We start from the raw sequence: 22,222 nt of genomic DNA on the forward strand, positions 1-22,222 counted from the left end.
GTCTGCTTTGCAGGGTAGACTCTGTGTCATTATACCCTACTGAAGTCACTTCCTGCCTTTGGTCCACACTGTGATTTTGGACCATTCACAAACTTCCAGTCTAACCTGCCCCACACAGTTATTGTGCAGACCAAAAGGGGGATAAGTGAATAATGTCAGCTGCTTTGATCCACACTGTGGAGAAATACTGTACTTTTCCTAAGTAGAGGCTTCAAGGAAGGAGGAGGAGATGGAAAGCTGAAGTCAGATCAGTTCCCCAAAAGAAAACAGCTGCTTTGGGTAGGTGGGAAGACACCAAGGGTGTGGGAACACTCACCCACAGCCTCTTTTTAGATCCCATTGTATTTTCCATCACAATGGGCCTTTTCCCAGTAATACAATAAAAGGTTTAGTTTTCATTTAGCATTTAGATATTTTGAAATGTTAAAAAAAGACAGATGTCACATGAACACATTTTAATAGCATGTATAATGTTTAATATTCCCTAATGGAAAGTGTTAGGACATCTTACAGAAGCCAGACAATAAATATTCAGTTTGTATCAGTGGTTCTTCCTGTACTCCTGTGATTATTGACCCTGTCATTTTATATTAAATAATTTGAGGTACATTAGAACCATTATATGATAAAACATTTTTGGACAGGCCTACGAAGTTGTGACTCACCCAGCCAAATACAGCTTTACCAGCTGTACATATGCTTGACAACATGACTGTTTGTGTAGTTGCAAACAAGCAAAAAACAACAGCATGTTTGTAAGGCTGTTAATGAGCTACAGTGCATGACTGCCGGGCTACATTTGGTTTGTAGGGCCACAAGTTGTGCCACAGCTCACCATCCTAGCCATCCAACAACTATAATCTGGCAGACAATTGTATTGTAGTATTGTATCTCTAATGTGCTTACCTTCTCCAGCAATGCTGAGCTGAGAAAATGTGCTAAAGACACTCTTTTTAATTGAGTCAATCTGGCCAGTAGCAAAGCAGGAATAGTTGCCCACATCGGAGGCTTCTGTCTTGGCAATATAAAGGTTTCCAGTTGTCTGGGAGATGAAGCGCCTGCCATCTACTGAGATGAAGTTGGGAAACTCATTCAAAAGCCAGCGGTATGAAAGTCCTGTGAGCAAAGAAGGAAAAGGGTGAAACACTGGCTCCTCCGTCACAGTGACACCAGAAGGCTGATGTTGGATGTTTGTTTTCTAGACATAACTAAATTCAGTTGCTATTTATTAATTTCACACCTCTAACAGGACACACAGTATTATGAACAAGGAAATACACACAGGCATATCTGCATGACTCCAGATGCACAAGTCAAGTCTTTCAAGCTGGGCATCCCTTTCTTCCCTCCAAGAGTCACTCTTCCTCTTTAGGATTCTCCTTTCAACTGGCATGCAGCCCCCCACAGCAGAAATTAAAACTGAACTGAAATTGCATCATTGAGATATTCCAACATAAATATGTCTAGCAGCAGGATGTTCAGTTTTCATAAATACTGAGATATCTGCATCTGGAGATATCAGCATTTTGCGACTGCAATTTTGGGATTTAATGGAAGAAATCCAGAATATATCACCACAGAATTATAAATAATAGGAGCTTTGTTTGAGATGAACAAAGCAATTCATGCTTCTCAGAGCCCCTGTTTCAGTTGCCAGCAAATGCCAGGAAGCCTCATAACTTCAATTTACATTTGACAACACTTCCAGGGTTATCATCAAAACCTCTATGACTATGAATGTGGTGTGGGGTTTTTTTTGCACATCTACATTATGTTAAGATAAAGTATTCAAGTGGAAAGGCTATTGGTGTCCTCCACACCCAAACTTAGAGCCTAATTTCTAACATACAGCTGCTGCCTCACCTGGGTAATGTTGCGGTGGGATGCAGGGAAGCATTACCCCCCAGCCCTCTGTAATCTTCACTGGGTCTCTTTCTTCTGCAGAGAATTCCTGCAAAACTTAATAAAAGATATGGATGGAGGAGATAAGGCATAATTTGCAAAGATCACGAATTCTTAAAAATTAGATTTCACTGTGCTGGAACAAGAGATGGTAATCCCAGAAGTAATCTAGACCTAGATCATTCAGGGCTTTAAATATTTGAATTTGGCCTGGAAACTAATTGGATGCTTACAGAACACCTCCTCATGACTGTACTGCAAACAGCATCTATTCCCTATGACTGTACTAGCAAGCAGCCAAGCAACATCTGAAATTCCTGAGCATGCTGAAGCCTTGTATACATGACATATAGAGGTATAGGCAACCTGTGTAAAGGGGGAAAAGGGATTGTGCCCCTCCACAAGCACATTCAGCTCCACATTTGCACAGGATTTTTATATCTACAAACAAAAAGCCTTTTACACCTAACTGCCTCAAGCCCCCACTCGCCTTCCTACTCAGAAGTTTATACAGTATGCATCAGGGTGTTCATGTGCTGGTGCATCACTTTAGCCTCAGCCTCAGTTGTGTTTACTTCTGGCCTAGCTGGAACATGTTGGAAAGCAACCAAAGAGGGCAGCTCTCAAGTTAGCTCTGATATTCTGCTGCTCTTCCTTTGCTGTATTAACTTCAGAAGGTCCACTCAAGACTAAACAGGTTACTTACAGCCAAAACGAACATAAGCTTCTTTGCTGACTACTGTGCCCACAGAGTTGGATGCCACACACTGGTAGGATCCAGTATCTTTAGCTTTCATAGGATTGCTTATGACCAAGTTGCCCCCATTCAGTCTGTAACGGGAATTTGGCTCTATTTTGAGCTCTACTCCATTCATCTTCCACCTGCCAAAGCAATGATATTTGGGTGGGGTGAGGAACAAAACAGAGTAATCACAGCTGCACATTAACATTGCATTGAATACTGATGCACACTGGCATTTATGATACATGCAAACTCTCAATAGGGCCTATTGTAGGACAATGGCTGAATGGTGAATAGCATCTCAGTTTGCTACAAAACTAACCCACTAATCAAAATGACTGATAGCTGTTCCATCCCAATGCTAAAGAAGATCCCAGTCCCAAAGAGCTATGCCAGAAAAGTAATAAACTCCTTTGTACTATATTCAAACAAACCAAGAAACACAACGTTAGTTGAGGCTTGCTTCAACAAACCTTGATTTGGATTTTAAAAAAAAATTTCTGGTACGCATTATGCAGAGAGAATCTCTGAACCTTTGCTTTGCAGTTCTCTCTGCTTTCTATATTCAGTTTTCCAAATAATGATAGCAAGATATTGGTGCTGCTCCTTGTCCTTCATCTTCTTTAAAATAAACTCTTTTCCCCTACTGATCTTGTTCTTGGTGGCTGTACAGAAAGAGAACTACCACAGGTTTTGATCGGGCTATGCACCCTGGTCATTGCTTTCAGAATGTAAAGAATTAAGCTTCAGCACTTGGATTTCAGAGAAATTACTTCTAAGGTGCACCAAATTTTGAGATGACCTGTGACACCCCTAAGAGATTATAATATTCAAATTATGCTAGAGGTGGGACTTTCAGAAAATTAAGTAACCCAATCAAATAAAACTAATAATTTGATTATTGTATTTTATTCATATATACAGTTATTATTCATACTATAGACACTCATGGAGTAAACCATTGTATATAGTATTATTCCAATAAGCAATGTGAATCTTCTGAGCACAGAATTGTATTTCCTTGGTGGACATTTGAGAATTAGTAAACCAAATTTTGAGCTCAGGAGAATTTAAAATCTGGGACACAATCCAGCCAAATTTAAGCACATTTTTTTAACTTTAAAAGTTTTATTCAAAATTCCAAATATAGCAGATAAACAGCAAATACACAAAACAATCCAACAAAATAATACAATAAATCAAAGTAAAGCAATTCATATATAATTTTTTTAAAAAAACCCAATTACAGACTAGAAAATACAAATCAATAGAAAATAAATTCCAAATACTTCTTAGGCAATTTACAGTCTATTGTATTATAAGAAGTAAAAAGAAAAAGAAACCATGTATCCTTAAAATCTGATTGGTACAATGGATTATCAGCTATTAGTATTTGGGTTGTTATTTTATCAGATACAAGTATATCCCAAATTTTAAGGAACCTAAACTGGACAGAGTTAAGTGTATACTCCCATCATGTGCTTTTATTTATTTTAAAACATTTATGTCCCATCTTTCTTTAATGCTCAAGGTAGCTCACCTCTCATATGCTTAACTCTCACATTTAACCTAATGGGACAAAAACATTTGCTTTTAGCTGGATCCTGTCCCATAACTAGTTGGACAGGATGCATGTCAATAAAAGACAAGTGGATTTGTCTATATGTTTGTATCCTGCCCTTTCTTCCAAGGAGCTCAGAGGTGGCATACATAGCTGTCCCCAGCCAACAGCTCTCCCCCAGTTGTCCTCATAGCAACTGTGAGGGCTGATTCATACTTGAAGAGAATGAGGTCAGAATGAAGTCAAGGAATGCTCAGGTAGCAGAATGGACTGCACAGCTTCAGGCTCCCCATTTAGAATGCTCCCTAATGCTTTGGAATGCTTTCCCCTGCAAAGAGGAAAACAGTACAACAAACAACAAGAAGTGGTAGTCTTTCTCCCTATTTGTAGTCTTCTCTTTACAGGGAGATTTTTATGCAAAGGGGCATTCAAAGCAGGAACCCCACCACACACACACCTGCAGTCTAAAGCAGTGCATCCACTCATCCAACTTATTCTCCAGCATGTGTAGGGCTGCCAAGGCCCCGGTCCAGGTGTGGGTTCCTCCATCCAGGAGGTTCCCAACCCACCAGCCCACATTAGGCCAGCAGGCGGAACCTCCCCCTACGTCGCTGGCACAATGACGTCACCTGGAAGTGATGTCATCAAAATGGTGACATGCACACAGGGCTGCTCAAGGGAAAACTCTGTGGTACAATAGGTGCCATAGAGTTTTTAACCTCCCAAATGGCTAGAGTGTCTGGGAAAACTACAGAGTTTTCCCAGAAATGCCTAGAGTGGCCCTCATGTGCCGCCATTTTAATGATGTCACTTCTGGGTGATGTCATTGCGTCATGCACAAAAGTTCCCCGGTACAGGAAACTGGGGACTTGGCAACCCTAAGCATGTGCAAACGAGGCCTGAGATGGGTCAGACAAAAGTAGAAACCAGCTCAGAAACCATTGAACTTCATGGCTGAGTGATCTCCCAGGTCCTAGCTGAACACTGTAGGCCCTTCACCACTCCATTGGGTCTTGCATGCTTGTGAGGATTACAGCTACAGACTTCTAGAGAAACAAAAACACCTCTGGGAGTTAGAAACTTCACCTGTATGTTGCAGGAGGGCTGGCTCGTGCTTGGCATGTCAACAATATTTGTTCCTCTGTTGACCCTTCGGGAAAGATGATGTTATGGGGTTGCTCTTCAAAATCTGGCCCACGGTTTCTTACAGTATCCTCTGCTGACTGCCACACTGCATGTTGAAAAAACCTCAAGTGCTCAGATTGTGAATGACTATACAATAGTAACGATAGCAGGCACTTCATGAAAAGGATGGTCACATTCCCCAGCCATCAATACTCTTCATCAGGTCAAAAGAGGTGCTATGAAGCCTTGTATACTCCAGTGCTAGCATACGACTTTACCCTTTCTCCACTTCTTATGTGATTTTGAGCAGCGGGTGGCTTGGTGGCCTTTTGACTGTGTAGGGGGGCAGCCAAGGAGAGCCCCAGGTGACCAAGGCCTTCTTGGGCTGGCTGGATCTCTGTCAGCCCAAGCAGGCCTCATTTGCCTGGGGATCTCCTTTCTTGCATTGGGCTGCTTTTGGCTAGTGGGGTGGTGGCGGCAGCATATGCTAATGAGTAATGCTAATGAGCTCTATCACCTATTTTTCTACAAAACGACCCCTGACTTTACCTACTCTGCATCTCTAGGAAAACTTAGGACTTCCATTACTTTGTAACTTGTATCCTTTGGAACTAACTTAGTAACCACCATCTGTTCAAAGAAATAACTCCGCCTTAGTTAACTTACCATACACATGTGAAAAACCCTTTGGGTTAACTTACCATACACATGTGAAAAACCCTAACTGCTATTACCTAGGGCTACCATCCTCAAGATGAGGCCTGGAGTTCTCCCAGAACTACAGCAGCTCTCCAGTCTACAGCAATCAGTCTCCCTAGAGAAAATGTTGCTATGGTATCACATCCCCACTGAGCTCCCTCGCCTCCCCAAACTCCATCCTTCCCAGGCCCTGCCCCCAAATTTTCATGAAATTCCAAAGCTGGAATTGGCAACTCTTGAAACAGACACTGCCATTGGTTGGAAGAGATCCGCCCCCTACCCAGGGCTAGGTAGCCTGTTCCATTGTATTAAATGAATGGGACTAAATTTTGTCGGAGACTTTTAAAAGCTTTATAACTGCTTCTTCTTCTTACCTTGCAGGATACAGTGGGCCACTTTTTAAAATAAGTTGTTCTCTTAAGCACAATGTTTTCTGCAAGGCTGGCTTCCCAGCTGGGGGAAAAGAAGCAGAATAAAAGCTCCCTGATTCAAGCAGCCTTTTTACTCATGGCTTGTAGATATCCTATTTCATGTTTATATTGCAGTTACTTGCACCTCAGTAAGGACAGGAGGTGGGTACAAATGTCCAAAGCCAGCAGCTGCTTTGACGTTATCAATTAATAGCCACTCCAAACAATAACCAGTGTACATATTCTGGATACTGAAAGACATCAAGGAAGTTGCTTTCTGGCTTTGGGAAGGAAAAAAAAAACCCTGATTCCTCTTATTGACTTGGACCTCACAGTGATCTTGTTGTGGTTATTGTATTGCCATAAAGCAGGGAGAGTATTTTGGAAGACCTTCCTAATTGCATTCAACCATTATTTGAAAATTTGATCCCCTCTTAGAGGTGATGCTTCCTTTTACAAACACACTAAAAGCATGCATTCTAGATGTAGCAGCAGCCCATCTATAATTGTGTCTGCCCAGTTATCATGGGCTGGGGTTCAGTTTTAACAGCAAAAGGCATGCAAAGGGTGGGGAATGAAGAATCCTCCCTTGCCCTACCCTGCAGCTCATCTTCTCAAGCACTCTTCTCTTCCATAAAGTTGGCAGTCACTGGCTGGGAGAAAAGTTCCTTGAAAGAGAACTTTTGAGGAAGCCAGAAGCAAGCACAGAAAGGATTCTATATTCCACATCTTTGCACATTATTTTGCGATTAAAATGAGGCCTTCCCAAATTTTCTACATGATGGGGACAGTTTCAGGTTTAGATACGGGGAACTGCTATGTCAAATTTGTGAGCATATATGCACAAGTCTGAAATGGTTTGGGTGAGCTGAATACACCTGTTGGAGACAGAGGGCAAATGGTTCAGTTTGTTATATTTTACAGCTTTTGATGTTAGTGTTTACTATTGTTTCTCTACATTCATGTATATGTGCATATGGTATGTGTGTACATATATATTTGTGGGTGTATGTGTTTGTGCTGCATGTGCACACACGTGTGTACATCGATGGTTGTAAACCTGCCAAATGAAGACAACAGGATCATATGTTATACAGCCGATGAAGTGGTCTCTATTGTTTGAAAGCCCACAACAAACCCGCTAGTCTTTAAGGTGCCACAAGACTCTTTTTTAAAATTTTTGCTGCAGCAGGCTAACATGGCTGCTCTGTTGGAATTTGCATAAAGGTGGTGATAACAGCAGCGTTAAGTTATGGGCCAGTGATACCATACTTGGGGGCCTGGGATGCAATTGCAATCCTATGCAGAGTCCTGTCTTCTTATACAGAGTTATTCCAGTCTTTAGCCACTGAAACCAACAGGATTAGTATGTAGAGCCAAGTTTGAGTCCAGTGGCACTTTTAAGACCAGCAAGTTTTATTCTTGGTATAAGCTTTCACATGCACACACACTTCTTTAGGATTAGTTATGTAGTAACTCTGCATAGGATTTCACCGTCAGTCTGCAATAATTGGTCTTATACATAAATTTAGTTTAGTGCTCCATCCTCCTTTTTTGGAAAACACATACACACTTTTGTTGACAACAGAATATCACAGCATTAATTAAAAATAATGACAGGATCCTATGCTCCCTCTTAGAAGAAGAGGAGATTGGATTTATACCCTGCCCTTCACTCAGAGTCTCAAAGTGGCTTACAATATCCTTCCCCTCCTCTCCTTACAACAGATGCCCTGTGAGGTAGGTGGGGCTGAGAGAGCTCTTTCGATAACAGCTCTGAGACAACTTGTGACTGATCCAAGGTCATGCCAACAGCTTCATGTGGAGAAGTGGTGAATCAAATCTCGTTCTCCCAAATTAAGAGTCCATGCACTTTACCACTTCACCAAACTGGCTTAGAAGAAGAAGAATTGCGGATTTATACCCGGCTTTTCTCTCTGAATCAAAGACTCAGAGCGGCTTACAATCTCCTATATCTTCTCCCCCCACAACAGACATCCTGTGAGGTGGGTGGGGCTGAGAGGGTTCTCACAGCAGCTGCCCTTTCAAGGACAACCTCTGCCAGAGCTATGACTAACCCATTCCAGCAGGTGCAAGTGGAGGAGTGGGGAATCAAATCCAGTTCTCCTAGATAAGAGTCCATGCACTTAACTACTACACCAAACTGGCTCTCTTAAGCTTTGAAAGCTTTGAAAGCAGTGTACTTCCCCACCTCAGCAGAAAAAACCTTTGTCTTCGACATGGAGGGGCCAGTAAAAGTGCAAGGACACAATGCTGGTTTAGGATGATTGTCATCTGTTAATGCCATCTCAATATCTAAAAGCAGCTCTACTTAAAGCTCAGAATCATGCAGAAAAGGGGGGGTGGAATTCCTCTCAGGGAGTCCTCAGAACTCAATAAATAATGCATGAGAAATAATTGCAAGATACTTTGTTTTTCAAAGTCCTATTTGTTAAAATCTCAAGTTTCTGGTACCAAGTACCTGGGGATTTAAGAGACAGAGGCCAAACCTGGCTAAGCTCCCATTTAGTTCCACATGAGCTGTGCATCCACTGACTGTATCCCCCATTGCCCCCTGTCTGTCCATGCAATGATTATAGATGGCAGCTGTCAGGTATTGATTGTGGAGAGTGCAAAAAAGATCAGCCAGGTGTCTGGGTAAAAGGCCAAAATAACAAAGATCTGCTTTAGGAAACAGATGAGAAGATACATACAAGAAATACTATCAGTCTTTGCAAAGGACTTGTGAGATTTATGTTTGTGAGTGAAACAAGCTTGGATGTCATGTATCTTGCATAGTTGTATATTGCTAACTCTCATATCTACCTTCTGAATGGAGCACTGTATTTGTTTATTTACTTACTCCAATTAGATCCTGGCTTTTTTTACCAAATGGAGACCCCAAGAGGCTTACATTGTTCTCTACTTCACTGTAACCTCACAACAACTCTATATGGTAGGTCAGGCAGAGAGCGTGTGACTGGCCCAACATCTTCCAACAAGCTGCCAAGGTGGAGTGAGGATCTGAACCTGGATCTCCCAGATTCTGGCATTCTAACCAGTGCACCACACTGGCAAAAGAATTTGAAAAACTGCATACACTACCAGTTGAGAGGAGAGAGACCAATACATGAATCAGTCAACTTTGGAGATACTGCTGCAACAATTGGCAAAAAAGCTGGCAACCTTATCAATAGCCTGATTTGGAGAGACGTAGAGCAGGAGTTTTGAGGAATCTATGTAAAACTCCATTCTCTAGAAGGGAAGAGGACTCAACTAATATTCTTGTTCCATAATACTGATGTACACAGATCATACAACACAGAAACTGCAAGCAGACCTGGAGGACTGGATTATTCAGGCCCAGGCAGAGATCAATAGATTAAAAAAAATTACATGCCTGTGACATATTTGCATGCTGGTTCACTTGGTGACCCCTTTGGAAAAGAAAAGGTGGGATATAAGTATTTTAAAGTAAGTGGAAAAGGCAAATACCTGCAGCCTGACACTGCACTGCCTCATTTAGAGTTGCAATCTTGGTATACCATTTAGAGTTGCAAACAGGAAAAGTATACCATTCTTGTATTAAGAATAGAGAAGAAAAACAGGAAAGAAAGGAAGGCAATGGACTGTAAGGGGAAGCTTTTACAATGGTGAACAAAGCTTCACCTAGACACCCCCCACCCCCCGGGAGAAATCTTGCTGAGGCTTCTTTTTTTTCAGAGCTATGTTGAGATTCTCTTGAAAAATTATTTGCACTTAGTTTACCAGAATATCTTCTTGCTGAATGGACACACTTTAAACTCTCATTGATATACCAGTTTTATTTCTTGTGACTTTTCTGTACAGCTTTAACTTGTACCAGTCATAGGCTGAATAAATAAATTGACTGAATAGTTGACTGATTGATTGACGCTGATATTTGTGGGTACCGGAAGAAAGAGAAATGTGGATTCTCCTGAGGTTAGCCAAGATATTGTTAGCTCTGCTTGAAAATTCTTTAAGCATCATAAACAGGTGATCAAGAGAGCTCAGCCCCAATTTTTAGAATAATTCATTTCCTGTTTCCTTAACAATGGCTTGAGATCCCTTGGTTCTTTGCATGTAGAAAAGAACAGATTTGGAGTCCAAATTTAGTCTCTCTGAAAAGCTGCTCTTGATTTTGCACACAGAAGGGGAAGGTTTTATTTATTATTTTACAAATCTGAACTATCAGCCAGATCCTTAATTAGACAGTTTTTGAAGGCAGCCATATTTAGCTGTTCTGCTTGGCTGCTTGCATACACTGACAATGAAGGATGTTCACTCTTCCAGTGTTTGTTCTCCAGATGTATTGCATCATATACTAACAGCCATTAGTAAATGTTTCTGCAGGTCTTTGTAGCTCACTTATTCCTCATGGTCTCTGCTTGAATACAGAAAATTTGGCTGGTTAACAGCAAACCCCAGCTTTGCCTTGATGTTGCCAACATATGTGGGTCAGACCAGTTTCCACCCAGGCTAATTGGCTCCTGATCTAGGCCAGCCACCTTCCCAAGAGGCTCAAAGAACATTAAAAGGTAATTAGATATTTATAAAGGACATGGAAGCAGACTCTCCCCAAGATGATGAATTAGCTCACAGCATTATCTAATTCTCAGTCATCTGAAATGAAAAGCTTTCCCACTGAGAGATCAGCCTTTTAAAGTGTAGCCTGAGATGTCTAGTAACTAGCAATAGTTTGGGTTGAGGAGAAAATGGAGATTTGGCCATTAAGTGCTGATGAGTAATATTTCAGAAGAACGAACCAATAAGAAGACGCTGTGATAGAAAGCAGGTCAATGGTAATGGTTCAACAATTTCAATTGGGCAGAAGGGCAAAAAACAAAAACAAAACCAATAGCACTATTCAAGTAAGTTTAGTGTACAGTGGGTCTCAACTGGTGCCTTGGTTTGTTGCCTTGAATCTCCTAGTTAGTGCAATCAGACATCATTATCCATCAACACAACAATATAAACTATACAATACAAACATTAGAAACTATATTCAGATTACATGCTCTACCTGGCAAACATGGTGGGACTCTCATTAGTTGAGTTATGCAATATTCAAATCACAAGCTCAAGGTAATTATATGTTCTGAATTCTCGATGAATGCACAAATTAATTTGTGCCATGTGCTTGGTTTAAAGCTTGTCCCAGCTTTTGAGACAAGATGGACCTAATTCTTACCTGTAAAAGAGATGACAGTTAATAAGACAAGTTCAACAGATGTCCTCATTGTAAGCTTCAAACTGTGGATGGCAGCTCAGCCAATGGAATGGAAGAGGGGAGAGTGATTCTGTAAGACATAAAAAGGTTTATTTGAAACTTTTGAGCAGGAACAGACCAGATATGTAGGAGTTCAAGGTAAAATTGTAAGCTTCCTATTAGCTGTCTCCTTGATCTGGTGCCATTCCAAAGTAGCATCCTATTACCCACTAATAACAGACACCCAACAGTTCAGAACATTCAATTTCTAAATGTGAAATAATAAATTGCTATATTTTGTTATAATCATATTTATGAATCTCATTTCTGCAACCTTTGTCTCCAAGAATATCTTCCAAGAATCTTAGTTTGGACACCATCCTATTCCATGAACAAATGTTCAAAGATTCACATACATGAAAGAGCAGGGAAAAGAGTTGCTAGGGGCATAATGTTTGAAGCCCTATTTGACCAGTTCTGCCTAATCCTCCCACTAAAGTTTCAAGCTTCTCTACAAGTCTCTTCTATCCTCTTGCTCAGTCTAACTCCAGACTGATATTTTCTATTTTCTAGTAGTATCACAGAATAATAATTTAAAAAACACAACTGGCAGTCTCATTTGACATACCTATTGCAGAACAGTAGCACTTACAACTACTATTGAAGAAAAGAAGCCTGAATGCTCCCCCATACAAAAACATTCACTGAACATTCAAAAGGTACCCTCAACTTGCATTTAACACACCTACCACAGGAGATTCCTGATCACTTAGCTTGGCTCTTGGATCCATTCTTAGTGAATGTTTCTCTAATTACAGAAGGTTTCTCAAGAACTAGACAATTATTCAGGTTATACATCTGAATAAGATCTTATAATCTATTTTTTTTTTCTGACAGTGCCCAAGTGCAAACCAGAAATAGCCTTGCTCGGATTACATTTACCTTTGAGCATTTTCCTTAAATATCTTGATCAGATAGATCTAGGCTTCCCAACCTCCCCGCCCTGGCGGGGGACCCCCAAATTTGCAGCCTCCTCCCCCGCTCTTCAAAAATCCGGAAGCGGGGGGGGGGGGAGAACATGCATGTAGGCATCATGTTGTTGTAGAGCTCCTGCAGGATTAGAAACCTGCAAACAGTTTTTAAAATGTGTGTCCCTTTAAGGCTGCACAGGAAACAGGAAGGGCTTCATGGGAAAGGGTCAGTAACAGTTTCCATGGAGAACGGCCCCTCCCTTTCTTTTGCTTTCGTTTCACAGCAAGCAAAGTTCTGCTGGAAGAAGACCAAGTAAGTATTTGTGTGTGAGAGAGAGGGAGGGGGCAGGGGATTCCCTGGTATGGAGGCCCTCCCCCCCCCCTTTAGAAAGCATGGGGGGGAAATGTCTACTGGGCACTCTATTATTCCCTATAGAGAATGATTCCCATAGGGAATAATAGGGAATTGATCCGTGGGTATTGGGGGCTCTGGGGGGGGCTATTTTTTGAGGTAGAGGCACCAAATTTTTAGTATAGCATCTAGTGCCCCTCCCCCAAAATACCCCCCCAAGTTTTAAAACGATTGGACCAGAGGGTCCAATTCTATGAGCCCCAAAAGATGGTGCCCCTATCCTTAATTATTTCCTATGGAAGAAAGGCATTTAAAAAGGTGGGCTGTCCCTTTAAATGTGATGGCCAGAACTCCCTTGGAGTTCAATTATGCTTGTCACACCCTTGTTTCTGGCTCCACCCCCAATGTCTCCTGGCTCCACCCCAAAGTCTCCTGGCTCCGCCCCCAAAGTCCCCAGATTTTTCTTTAATTGGACTTGGCAACCCTAGATCAGGGTCCCCAAGGCATCACGCATTAAACATCTGCACAATTAAAAATATTTAAAATTACAGAATAATTCAATAAAAGAACATAAACAAACAACACCAGAACCAAGGAAGAAGGCTAATAACTGCCATTAGAGTCATGGGGAAATAGAGGCTATAAATATGCTAATGAACAAAATAATAAATATTAATTTATATTTGTGATTTTTATCCTGTCCTCCCCCGCAAGCTCACAAGCCAATTTAAGAATGGCAAAAAAGAAAAAAAAATCCCATACTTCCCATTCTGCAAATGACAAAGATAACTATTCATATGTTGGAGTAGTGGTGCTTCAATTGGGCCAGAAATCAGCTTCAGAACAAATTCACTGCTTAGCCCTAAGATATATGACTTAACAATAAAGAATGACATTTGTTTACATAGGCAGTTACTTTCTTCTCTCCACTGAAGAACCACAGCCATTCCCTGTGCATCTGACACTATGCATCAAGGCTTCTAGGGAGATTAGAGTGCTGACACTGTTCAGAAACTTACCACTATGGAGGAGGAACAATATTGCTAATATCATTTTATGGCCTTGCCATTATTTTCAGGCTTCCTCTAATCAATTCCTAGGCCATTTTATTGAAACAGGTATTGCTTCTGTGCTCACATAACCTGGTCTTAAATTTCAGGCTAATCTCAGACAACGTTCACCCACAAATCTGAAAATCTCAGGCTTTCTTGAGACTTTTAAAAAATCTGTGTACATATGAATATGTTATTAATTCAGGATACAATGTCATTATAGGAAAACACCATTGGTTTCTCTTACAGGGGCACCATGTAGATATGCATGAAACACTTCGGATACTAGATACATGAGGGTTCAAAGTGATTCATACATAGCTTGTAATGCAAATAATTATTATAACATTTTACATTTGGAGTACAGATGGCAAGAGATGCAAATACAAAAATGAATTTAGTGTCATGCATAAATGCACCATAAAGGTACACTTTTTCTCTCTCTTATTCTCTTGTTTTTCACTGTAATTCTTGCCATGCATAACTGGCAAGAACGTTTTGCTGTGTCTGCATTGTTTTGGACTAGGTTTACCACCTGCACAGCACCACTCAGCTGACTCTTCCTCACAGGAATGGAGATAAGCAAAATATTTTCCATATTTAGAACAGCAAATCAAAAGGCAGAAACAGGAGGGCCCTGTGACATGGCAGAGAATACAATCTTGGAAAGCACATTCTTCTTGATACATGACCTTGGTCAAATTAATTTCCAGAAAACCTGATCTAACTGTGGCATACCCTGCTTTATGTCAGAAGAAAATAATTATTTTTTTCATATATGGGAAATGCCTAGCAGGGCTTTTTTTGAGCAGGAACACAGTTCTGTGGTTAGCTTGGCACCAGGGGGTGTGACCTAATATGCAAATGAGTTTCTGCTGGGCTTTTTCTACAAAAAAGCCGTGTGCGAAACAATGGAGATGTCAGGGGGTGTGGCCTAATATGCAAATGAGTTTCTGCTGGACTTTTTCTACAAAAAAAGCCTTGACGCCCAGTATAAACCATTACTGACAACACATTCAGCTATGAATGAAATACGTGCAATACATTCCCCCCCTTCATTTCTGTTCACTGACTGCATATTCTATATGTTTGGTTTACACATAGGGTTGCCAAGTCCCCCGCCTTCTCCGGCGGGGGACTTTTGCACACATGCGACACAATGATGTCACTCGGAAGTGATGTAATTGAACCAGTGACATTGCTCGCAGCTGCTCTAGGTGTCTCCGAGAAAACCCTATGGTTTTCCTGGATGCTCTAGCCATTTGGGATGGAAAAACTCTATGGTACCTATTGGTCCCCCCCCCGGGGGAGGTTCCCCCCGCCGGCCCAATGTAGGCTGGCAGATTGGGAACCTCTCGAGTGGGGGAACCCCCACCTGGACTGGGGGCTTGGCAGCCATATTTACACACTGGAAATATGATATAACCAGTAAGACTCCCTTAGAATCTGCCAAGTCAGCCACCCGAGCCTCCTCTATTTCTTATCTCCTCAAATCCTTTTGTCTGTGTAGTGTAAGAGACAACCTAATCAGAGATTCATCTACTAAACAACTGAAACATCTGGAGTTCATCTTAAATCCAATATTGTTTATAACCTTAAAATCAAGAACTGAAGCTTTATAAGGTTTGTTGATCTACAAACTGGATACAGTGCTAAAATCCACCAGAGTTATGAGATTACTAAATAATGAATTGCGGACCAAGAGTCTTCAAAAACCTTTTAAAAAAAGATTATACATAATTTGTATTTTTTTCCTCCTGTATCCATTCAGCAGATATAACCAGCATAACAAAGGCTACATTTGATTAGTCAGATCAGCAGATCTGTCTCAAAAGACACAGGGGATGCAAAAAGTTGAGCAAGGAGACATCTGTAATTAGAATTTCACTCTTCAATTTTCTTGCTTTATAAAATATAGATGCTTTATTTGAATGACAGTGACTCTCATCCCTTCCCTCCCTGGGCATTTAGCCTAAACAAACTATAGTCCCCAGGGACTAAATGGTTGAGTAGGCAATTGCATCATGGAAGGAGAGCATTGTTAGTGTGTTAATTCTCCCTTCTTTTTCTTATCTCCCAGTGAGCCATTAGTCACTGGAAAAACCCCAGCCCTGTTGCTCTACATTTACAGCTCCATTCCTATTTTCAAAAGGGTGCAGTGGTTATAGTACTTAAGAGTTCACTGATTCACATAATGACATTTAAAGAGTTATTTCTATCTTTACTCCAAGACCTCATTCATGCCTGCATCTTCTGCTTAAAGGCTTATGTAGTTTTGCCTGCTGATCATCTCTTATTTCTACAGAATGTTTATTGCAGGTTACCACAATGGGCATTACTTAGTTCCATTTAACTAGCAATATTAAACATGATAAAGTTGATAACAGTCACTCAAAACCAGGGTTGGTCTTAGCTTTTCAAAGATATAAATGCTAAATCACCAGTGCATACACCATTCCAGTTTCTCCACCACTACTACCTATGGTTGCCAAAGTTTTGCATTAAAAACTGGACATGAGCATCAGTGCATACACCATTCCAGTTTCTCCACCACTACTACCTATGGTTGCCAAAGTTTTGCATTAAAAACTGGACATGAGCATCAGAAGAGCCTTACTGGATCAGACCAAAGATTTATCTAGTCCAGCAGGTTGTTTCCCAGAATAGACAATGTCTAAAATTTTAGAATTAGAATATTGGAATTTGTACATCTAGGTTTTAAATTGTGTCTGCCTTGAATTGTATATTTTATTTGGTTATACTGCATATTTGTATGATATGCTATGTTATGCTACTGGATGGTTCTCTGACCGTATTAAACAGATGATTGATTGAGCTAAATTAAACAAATGTTGAGTAGACAATGAGATGCATGAAAATGCTCACAAGCAGAGGTAAAGATGACCAAGCCTGTCCATGTGAATAGATGCCAAGGAGCAGATCTACAGCAGAAGAAAAGGCCAGTTCAGAACCTGGGAAAGAGAGGTAATGCTACTGTAAGAAGCTAGAGGTGGTGAACATGGGAACCATATGGCAGCATGTAAAAGCTGAATGTTTGTGAAATGCTGCTCTTACAACCCCAGATGATCCCTCCTTATAGCTATCTTGCCCCACCATATCATCTGACTTGATCTTCTCCTAAGAACAGATTTTCCCCTGCTGGTACAGATTTTGAAGGTCTGGTCACAGGTCCATCTAGCACAAATTAGCATCATGTCTCTGTTGAAGAACACTTCTGCAAATGGTCCTCACCTACTAAATTAGAATATGCTGGTTGAATAAAACCATAGAGTTTTCCTTGATTCCTAGAGTGACATGACATCATGTCCAGTTTTTCCTGGAATTCACATCATGGTGCATGCACTGCTAACCCCCTCATCACCTCTCCCAAGCTCCTGCTGGTTGCCAAACATGGCAACTTGGTATTGTGTGGCAACTCTAATCTTGTATGCTCCTGAGCCAGTAGTGCACCTGATCCAGCTGTGAAGCTTTGCCTTGGACTGACCCCAAACATCCAAATCTAATTTCCCTCTGAGGAAGGAGAACTAGCCATTCACTTTCCAAATGTTATATCTGTACCCACAGGGGAAAATAAACTTTTTCTAAACAATTCCTTGTAGTCTTTGGTGTCTTGTGACAAATACCACTGAGATGTGCCTTTACCCCTAGCAGTCTGGATTTCTGCCCTGCTTACACAACAGACACTTGTTTGCTCTTATAGTTTGTAGGGTGTGTCTTCTGCTTCCCAACTACAAATGCTTAACTGTTGTAAAATGCTGCATATAAGAAACAGCTTCTGGAATTTAGAAAACAAGTTTTGGTTTCTTCTTGATGCCTCAGTAGAAACTAGTAAGCAGTTTAGAAAAATCTAGACATCTCTTCATTTCTTATTCACCAGTGCTTTGCCAGCTGAATTCCATAGATGGCTACTCTAGTCTGCCAATTATAACTGCTTCCTCTGCAGACTTGGCTGAGCTCAGTGTAGGAGTGACTATTCCACACTGGAGACAATTCCATGGTCGGGCAGCCAACATAAACCACTTACAGTTATTAAACCACAAGAGATAATATGGAATTTGCTGAAGAAAATGAGTACAAATACAAAGTATTGATGCAATTGTTGCAGAGATCCTTTCACAGCTGCAATGGACTGGCATTCAAGACAAGATTTTGAAAAAGCCAAGTTCTTTGGCTGGACAGTCTGTAATGCACTTAACGATATTTTGTACAAAAAGGCATATTATTGTGCACTGTCATTATTCACCTGTACTTGCAGGTGAATATTTCATTTCAGATAAATCTCCAACATGGAATTAACTTCCATGCCAGAAATTAATTGCACAAATCCTGCATGTAGTTTGCCATGCACAACAATGCAGCAAGCAGATTTGTATCTTTGTCACATATTACAAATGCAAACTGTGCATAGGATTCACACAATTCCATACATGAAAGTGACTTACATGTACAAATTCAGTCTATATTTAGGCTTAATATGTTGTCGAAGGCTTTCACAGCAGGAGTTCATTAGTTGTAGATTTGGCTGTGGTCTTGGCATTGTGAGACCTGATGTTCCACCAGCAACTGTGACTGGCATCCTCAGATGAATAGCCCAGAAAACTGGAGTTCTCTCTGAGTCAAAGTGAGAAGATGGTAGGCACGTGATTTATATCTACTCAGGAAGGTGGGGTAGGGCTGAGTCACTATCTTGTAGAAGTTTCCCAGGTAGTGACATGCTAATAGAGTTTTCCTAAGGAGATTCTTTTGTATATGGATTGGCTATTGAAATTCTAATCTTATCTGTAGTGCCGTTGTAAGATGTAGAGCATTTTGTGTTTTTCAGGACTGGAAACCATGTCCTATTCATTTTTAAACTCTTTTCCTTCCTCTTGAAATTGTGTTTATGTTTATGGATTTCAATGGCTTCTCTGTGTAATCGAACATGGTAATTGGATGTATATTTGTTTAATATTTAGGCTTAGTCACACATAGCAAGGTAATAAAGCAGAATTAATTACTGAGTAAGATTAATAGGGAGCTCTAGGCAACCCTTGGTCTCTGGTGAGTGTTTCCATACAGTTTCAATAAACGCATTTTAAGTGCTCTTTGGTCACAGCTCTTCTCTATATTTTGAGATATGAGCCTAAAAAACATAAAGTATGCATAGATAAGGATGCCAGCCTCCAAGTGGGACCTGGGGATCCCCTGGAATTACAGTTCATCTTCAGACTACAGACATCCGTTTCCCTAGATAAAATAGATGCTTTGGAGGGTGGACTCTGTGGCATTGGACCCCACTGAGATCCCTGACCTCCCAAAGCTTCATCCCCAAATCTCCTGGATCTGGCAACCCCTATCCCCACCCCATTCCTTGCTGGTGGCCAGGGTGAGGGGGCTGACAACCTTATATTTGCATATAAAATTTACTCTGTGAATGGCAAACAGGAAGATGTGGCTGCCCAAATTCTCAGAGGAGGCAAAGATGTATTGTTTCTTTTCTTGACTCATAGCTGCCTTTTCCAGTCCAAGATTCTGCTTATGGATGTCATTGCTAACAATAAGTGTGCTTGCACATGAAAGCTTATACCTTGAATAAAACTTTGTTGTTCTTAAAGGTGCCACTGGACTCAACATGGCTACCCAACTGAATCTAACTGCATTCACTGGAAGAGTATATGATGGGTGAAAGAACAAGTACTAATAGTCAAACATACATGATGAACAGTCTCATAAGTGCTGGTGGGGCCCCAGATAGATCCATTACTGAGGAACTGATATTACATGATGTTACGGTCTCCACTTGTCCCTGGATGGAACCAGGCTGCTGGCGCTTAAAATCAAAAAGGTGGCAGAGCAGTTTTTAAACTAAATCTTGGGGGAAAGCCGACAGGAGATTAAATGTCTCTGGTTCGGGAGGACTTGTCTCAAAGAGATGAAGGGTTGGCTGCTTTTGTTCTACCGGGTAACGGACCAGAGTTGTCCACTGTGAAGGTGACAAACAGTATGGACTGTCTGCCAGAGCCTAGAGGCGGCAGGAGGAAGGTGGCGGGCCTAGCTTGCCTGGGAAATAATAGATGTTTGTATGCAAATGCTAGAAGTGTTCAAAGTAAAATTGGTGAATTGGAATGTTTAGTGTTGGGAGAAAACATAGACATTGTGGGAATTTCAGAAACTTGGTAGAATGAGGAGAATCAGTGGGACACGGTGATTCCTGGATATAAGTTATATCGGAAGGATAGGGAGGGAAGGGTTGGAGGTGGGGTGGCTCTGTATGTCAGAGAGGATATACGGTCCAGTAAGACTGAGGTCAGAGAATTAGATTCACTTTTAGAAATCCTTTGGGTTGAAATAGAGGGCCCAAAAGGAAATTTAACTATGGGAGTTTGTTATCGCCCATCAAATCAAAAGAGAGAGGATGATTATAATATGATGGAAGGCTTAAAGATAGCGGCTAAACGTAAAAACTGTGTCGTAATAGGTGATTTTAACTACCCGCAGATTGATTGGGTCAATATGTGTTCAGATCGAGAGAAAGAGATTGAGTTTCTAGATACTCTCAATGACTGTGCTATGGAGCAGATGGTCTCAGAACCTACCAGGGGTGGGGCGATCCTGGATTTGGTCCTAAGTAATGCCCAAGACTTGGTGAGAGATGTAAAAGTGATCGCACCGCTTGGGAGCAGTGACCATAACATTATTGATTTCACCGTTTGTATAAATAGGGAGTTGTCCAAAAAGACCGCCACAACCACGTTTAACTTTAAAAGGGGTAAATACACTGAGATGAGGAGGCATGTGAGGAGGAAACTGAAAGGAAAGGTACATACGGTCAAAACCCATGGGGAAGCTTGGACACTATTTAAAACTATAATCCTAGAAGTTCAGATAAAATACATACCACAAGTTAGGAAAGGCACAAACAGGCATAAGAAAAGGCCTGCGTGGTTAACAAACAAAGTAATGGAAGCTGTAAAAGGTAAGAAGGACTTCTTTAAGCGGTGGAAAACCAGTCCAAGTGAGATTAGTAAAAGGGAACACAGGCTGTGGCAAATCAAATGCAAGACTGTGATCAGGCAGGCAAAAAGGGACTATGAGGAGCATATTGCAAAAAACATAAAGACCAACAATAAAAATTTCTTCAAATATATTAGAAGCAGGAAACCAGCCAGGGAGGCAGTGGGGCCCTTGGATGACCATGGGGTAAAAGGATTACTGAAGGAGGATAGGGAAATGGCTGAGAAGCTGAATGAATTTTTTGCCTCCGTCTTCACTGTGGAAGACGAGAACTTTTTGCCCGCCCCAGAGCCACTAATTTTGGAAGGGGTGTTGAAAGACCTGAGTCAGATTGAGGTGACAAAAGAGGAGGTCCTACAACTGATAGACAAATTAAAAACTAATAAGTCACCGGGTCCGGATGGCATACATCCGAGAGTTCTGAAAGAACTCAAAGTTGAACTTGTGGATCTCCTGACAAAAATATGTAATCTTTCATTGAAATCTGCCTCCGTTCCTAAGGACTGGAAGGTAGCAAATGTCAACCCCATCTTTAAAAAGGGTTCCAGAGGAGATCCGGGAAATTACAGGCCAGCCAGTCTGACTTCAATACTGGGAAAGTTGGTAGAAACCATTATCAAAGACAGAATGAGTAGGCACATTGATGAACACGGGTTATTGAGGAAGACTCAGCATGGGTTCTGCAAGGGAAGATCTTGCCTCACTAACCTGTTACATTTCTTTGAGGGAGTGAACAAACATGTGGACAAAGGAGATCCGATAGATGTTGTTTACCTTGACTTCCAGAAAGCTTTTGATAAAGTTCCTCATCAAAGGCTCCTTAGAAAGCTTGAGAGTCATGGAGTAAAAGGACAGGTCCTCTTGTAGATCAAAAACTGGCTGAGTAATAGGAAGCAGAGAGTGAGTATAAATGGGCAGTCTTCGCAGTGGAGGACAGTAAGCAGTGGGGTGCCGCAGGGCTCGGTACTGGGTCCCATGCTCTTTAACTTATTCATAAATGATTTAGAGTTGGGAGTGAGCAGTGAAGTGGCCAAGTTTGCGGATGACACTAAATTGTTCAGGGTAGTGAGAACCAGAGAGGATTGTGAGGAACTCCAAAGGGATCTGTTGAGGCTGGGTGAGTGGGCGTCAACGTGGCAGATGCGGTTCAATGTGGCCAAGTGC

At 41.2% G+C, this 22,222-nt stretch overlaps 1 protein-coding gene across 1 annotated transcript in view; it reads right to left on the minus strand.

Moving 5' to 3' along the window:
- Positions 1 to 22,222, minus strand: part of CNTN2 (contactin 2) — a 93,551-nt gene that overhangs the window by 41,320 nt on the left and 30,009 nt on the right. The window contains exons 2-6 of the mRNA XM_060231333.1: positions 11,652 to 11,760; positions 5,292 to 5,436; positions 2,609 to 2,784; positions 1,864 to 1,959; positions 907 to 1,116 (exon numbers count right to left, since the gene is read on the minus strand). Of these exons, the coding sequence (XP_060087316.1) occupies positions 907 to 1,116; positions 1,864 to 1,959; positions 2,609 to 2,784; positions 5,292 to 5,436; positions 11,652 to 11,700 (676 nt within the window). The 5' untranslated portion in view covers positions 11,701 to 11,760. The remainder of the gene's footprint in view (positions 1 to 906; positions 1,117 to 1,863; positions 1,960 to 2,608; positions 2,785 to 5,291; positions 5,437 to 11,651; positions 11,761 to 22,222) is intronic.

This window comes from Heteronotia binoei, chromosome 2, assembly GCF_032191835.1.
Source record: "Heteronotia binoei isolate CCM8104 ecotype False Entrance Well chromosome 2, APGP_CSIRO_Hbin_v1, whole genome shotgun sequence".
NCBI classification, from domain to species: domain Eukaryota; kingdom Metazoa; phylum Chordata; class Lepidosauria; order Squamata; family Gekkonidae; genus Heteronotia; species Heteronotia binoei.